At 34.6% G+C, this 5000-nt stretch overlaps 1 protein-coding gene across 2 annotated transcripts in view; it reads left to right on the top strand.

Annotated features, from left to right (window-relative positions):
- The window catches only part of LOC137654155 (metabotropic glutamate receptor), a 58993-nt gene that overhangs the window by 13518 nt on the left and 40475 nt on the right, over positions 1-5000 (top strand). For both annotated transcript variants that reach the window (XM_068387796.1, XM_068387801.1), the window contains one exon: positions 4945-5000. This exon is cut by the window's right edge and continues 93 nt beyond it. In XM_068387796.1, coding sequence (XP_068243897.1) covers positions 4945-5000 — 56 coding nt within the window. The remainder of the gene's footprint in view (positions 1-4944) is intronic.

Here is a 5000-nt window from a genome sequence, read left to right as displayed (position 1 = left end):
TATTATTATTATTATTATTATCATTATTATTATTATTGTTGTTGTTGTTGTTATTATTATCATTATTATTATTATTATTATTATTATTATTACTATTACTATTATTATTGTTATTATTATTATTATTCTTATTATTATTATTACTATTATCATCATTATTATTATTAGTAGTAGTATTATTATTATCATAAATACTATTATTATTATTATTATTATTATTATTATTATTATTATTATTATCTTTTATTATTATTATTATTATTTGCTAATCTACAACCCTAGATGGAAAAGCAGGATGCTATAAGCCCAAGGGTTCTAACAGGAAAAAAATAGCCCAGTGAGGAAAAGAAATAAGGAAATAAATAAACTACAAGGGAAGTAATGAACAATTTAAGTAAAATATTTAAAGGACAATAACGACATTAAAATAGATTTTTATATATAAACTATATAAAGAGAATTATGTCATCCTGTTTAACATAAAAACATTCGCTGCAAGTTTGAACTTTTGAAGTTCCACCGATTCAATTACCCGATTAGGAAGATCATTCCACAACTTGGTCGCAGCTGGAATAAAACTTCTAGAATACTGTGTATTATTGAGCCTCATGATGGAGAAGGCATGACTGTTGTATAGCAATGCAGTTTCTTTGTGTAATAAAGATAATTCACGAATAATAAACTCAATGTCTAGACTTGCCTAGTTTATCACAACTGGCCTATATAAAAGTATGCACACTGAAGTTAGGCCTACCTAAAGTCAATATTTTGTGCCGACCTTGGTCCATGGCTCAGGATGGTACTTAATGCCCTCTTATATTGATGTTATCGAACGATTAAATATCCCATGTAAAGTCAGGACTTTAAAAAAAAAAAAAAATAAATAAAAATAAAAAAAAAAACTATGTGGGGATGAATTAAAAGACATAGAGAAAAAAAAAATTATTACTAAAAGAGGAATGTTAGCTCAACTCTTACACTGACACGATTTAATTCTGGAGAGAATAACACATCAAATATAAAATCCAACTGATAAAGTAAATAAGAAAAAGAAATGTAAATTTCATTTATTAAATCTGTACTTCTTAAAAACGTTAAAATCACAAAAGCAAAAGAAATTCAGAATCCGGTAAAATATCAGACATAATTTTCTGACCAAATCATAAATGTCTCTGTTCTAGAAAATTGCATTCGCAAAAAAAAGAAAGAAAAAAAATATGCCATATGGTTAAAATCGTTCCGCACTCGCTGCTCTTGGGAACAACCTAATGAGGTGTGGACATTAAATATCAATAAGAAATCTAGCTAAATTCAGTTCATATATCCTCTATTATTATTATTATTATTATTATTATTATTATTATTATTACTTGCTAAGCTACAACCCTAGTTGGAAAAGCAGGATGCAATAAGCCCAGGGGCCCAAACAGGGAAAATAGCCCAGTGAGGAAAGGAAACAAGGAAAAATAAAACATTTCAAGAACAGCAGCAACACCAAAATAAATATTTCCTATATAAACTATAAAAAAAAATTAACAAAACGAGAAGCGAAATTAGAGAGAATATTGTGGTGCTTTCCATGAAGAAATAATTGCCATGATTTGTTTCAATTACCTATTTTTTATTTTCTGTTTCAGTACTCCGCAAAGTTTGCTATTTTTTCATTATTAACAACTATCGGTTGCGGTGGCCTATTGGAAACGTCCCTGCTTGCCAATCGCCAGACTGGGGTTCGAGTCGCGTTCAATACTTGTGAGCTAAGGAGAGGTGGTTTGGGGGAGCCTATAGGTCTATCTGCTGAGTCATCAGCAGCCATTGCCTGGCCCTCCCTGGGCCTAGCTTGGGTGGAGGGGGGCTTGGACGCTGATCATATGGTTATATGTTCAGTCTCTAGAGCACTGTTCTGCTAGCTATAGCATTGCTACTGTCCCTTGCATCTGCCATTTATGAGCGGCCTTTAAAACTTTTAAAAAACGTGTTGGAACCCAGTATATTTCAATATGTACCCCTTTGAGAGTAGAATTTGTTAAAGAGCTTTTTAATATGTAATACCAGCCAGTTCTTACGTGTAACTTTTTGATGACTTCTGTCATTTCTCGAATAAGAATAAACGTCAAAGTTAAGATTCACTTTAAAAGTTAAAGGTGTCTGGTTTTAATTCCAGTATCATCAGAATAGATGCTCACCAGAACGTCAGCCGAGCAAGCGGCCCCCACCCCTTTGTGGTGCCCAATCACGGCAATGGCCTTCCCAGTAAACAGCTTAAACTCACGGTCCCTTGCGGGGAGCGATCTGCCGTCATGCGAATGCTAGGCAAACACATTAGATAGAATACTGATTTCTAGCAAATGACTGACAGTTTAGATGTCAGTATTGATGCTTCTATAAGTAAGGAAGAAACACCATCGAAATTAAGGTCCTTCCCTTCGATTTAAAGGTTTAAAGGCCGCTCATGAATGGCAGAGGCTAGGGACAGAATATTGCCCTATCAGGCAGGACAATGCGCTAGAGACTGACCATATATACACATGATCAGCGCCCAAGCCCCCTCTCCATACAAGCTAGGACCAAGGATGGCCAGGCAGTGGCTGTTGATGACTCAGTAGATAGACATATAGGCTCCCCTAAACCATACATCCTTAGCTCAAAAGGATGGTGAGGTTGCAGTGACCAAAGGAACTAACGAGTTTGAGCGTGACTCGAACCCCAGTCTGGGGATCACCAGGCAAGGACGTTACCAACAGCCCACCAATCAATGGATAGAACAAATGTCATGTTGAATATTTAATTGACTTAAATTTAAATCTTATATATCTGCATAACTAATGTTTAAAAACAACTCATTTTATTACATTTTCTGTTATTACAAGACGTTATAAATAGTTTTATTCAAATACAAGCAAATCTTTATTTTACTTCATAATAAATCTACTCTGAAGTAATTTACTGATTTCTTTTATTTTCATATTTCTGATACCCTGGCATCTCTTCTAGGAGAAAGGACACTCCAAATCAAACTATTGTTCTCTAGTCTTGGGTAGTGTCATAGCCTTTGTACCACGGTCTTCCACTGTCTTGGGGTAAAGTTCTCTTGCTTGAGGGTACACTCGGGCACACTATTCTATGTTATTTCTCTTCCTCTTGTTTTGTTAAAGTTTTTATAGTTTATATAGGAAACATTTATTTTAATTGTGTTACTGTTCTTAAAATAGTGTATTTTTCCTTGTTTCCTTTCCTTACTGGGCTGTTTTCCCTGTTGGAGCCCTTAGGCTTATAGCATCCTGTTTTTCCAACTAGGGTTGTAGCTTAGCGAGTAATAATAATAATAACAATAATGATAATAATAATAATAATATTTCCGAACCAATTTCACCTCCGGTTTTTTTCACCTTCCTGATTACAGTGTGTAATTAACTCAAGATACCGTTTTTATACTTATGTACCCCATTCTGTGTAATCAGTAATTATAAACAGTATGTACTTTTTTTTGTATGCGTAACTTCTTTTGGGAGTCTTCAATGAGGATGGCAATATTTCTTATAACTGGGAACAGTTTAAATCACATTATTTTTTATATAGAGAAATTATGCTACCAAGAGGATGATCACGCTCCATTCCTTTCTTCTTCTTCTTTTTTTTTTCTTTTTTTTTTCTTTTTAGAAAAGCAGAGGCCAACTTACTTAACCCTTTCAGTACCAAATGTCATGATTTACGTTCAGTAATTACCATTTTTTCCTCTCTTATTACCTACGCCTATGAAAATTTTACCAAATGTGTAACATTTTATATCAATCGAAAGGAAATATAATCAGGAATATGATAGAAAATGTTTTAATGTGCTATCGTGTATAGTTTTAGTGATAAAACTTTTCAAAAAAGAGCAGCGGGTTGAGGGACCGTATCAGTTTGGAGCTCAAGGGGTTAGGCAAATTTCAACGCATGACTCCCTTACACCATAGCTATTAGTTTTCAATTCCCGCTTATATCAACGTTGCTAAATCCTTTGTACTTTCAATATCTTTGCTTAATGTATACATATTTTTTATATTCACTTTCATATTCTTTTATACAATATTTTAAAATATTGTTAATGAAAGAAAGTCATTTCAAGCTAATATGAAATATTTATACAGCTGTCTTTCTGAGTATTCACTTCAGATACTCGGCAGGAATAAAATATTTTGTATTGTTCCCATTGCATGGCTCTACTTCATTTTCTAATGACATGTATTTTATATCATGATATATACTTTAATCTTTAAATTCAGTTTATGTAAAACTATATTAATAATCTTAAAACAAAACAGTGTTTATACTGTATCCCTTTCTGAGTGGGGATACCTTAACGTGGTAAAATAGTTTGCATATTACGATGATCAGTAAAGCTATACTAGTCAGGCCCACCCATACTAGGTTGGTTTGCTTTGAGCAGTAAGACAAAAATATCCCACCATCAACAATCCGCACTAGCCAGCGTGTTGATGAAAACTAGCCAAACCCCAAACATGAATTTACATGTCTGAGGCCTTTAGAGGTTTAAAGGCCGCTCATGAATGGCAGAGGCAAGGGACAGTGACATTGCCCTATCAAGTAGGATAATGCCCTAGAAACTTACCATATATACATATGATCAGTGCCCAAGCCCCCTCTCCATCCATGCTAGGACCAAGGAGGGCCAGGCAATGGCTGCTGATATCTCAGCAGATAGACCTATAGTCTCCTCTAAACCCCACATCCTTAGCTCACAAGGATGGTGAGGTTGCAGAAATAAAGAAACTATCGAGTTTGAGCGGGACTCGAACCACAGTCTGGCATTCACCAGTCAGGGACGTTACCACATCGGCCACCACAATTAGAAACGGCTGCATTTGTTGTTTTGTTGTATGCTGTACTGTATAGATAATTTGTACTATGACAGTCTAATCATTCCTATATTTTTTTCAGGTATATGTTCTTGTGAGAGCCGTCCACGGAACCCCTTCTCGCCGTCATTTGTTTTT

Source organism: Palaemon carinicauda, chromosome 1 (genome assembly GCF_036898095.1).
Source record: "Palaemon carinicauda isolate YSFRI2023 chromosome 1, ASM3689809v2, whole genome shotgun sequence".
Classification (NCBI taxonomy): domain Eukaryota; kingdom Metazoa; phylum Arthropoda; class Malacostraca; order Decapoda; family Palaemonidae; genus Palaemon; species Palaemon carinicauda.
Note: the sequence above shows the minus strand (reverse complement) of the source record. Positions and strands in the feature narration are given on the sequence as shown.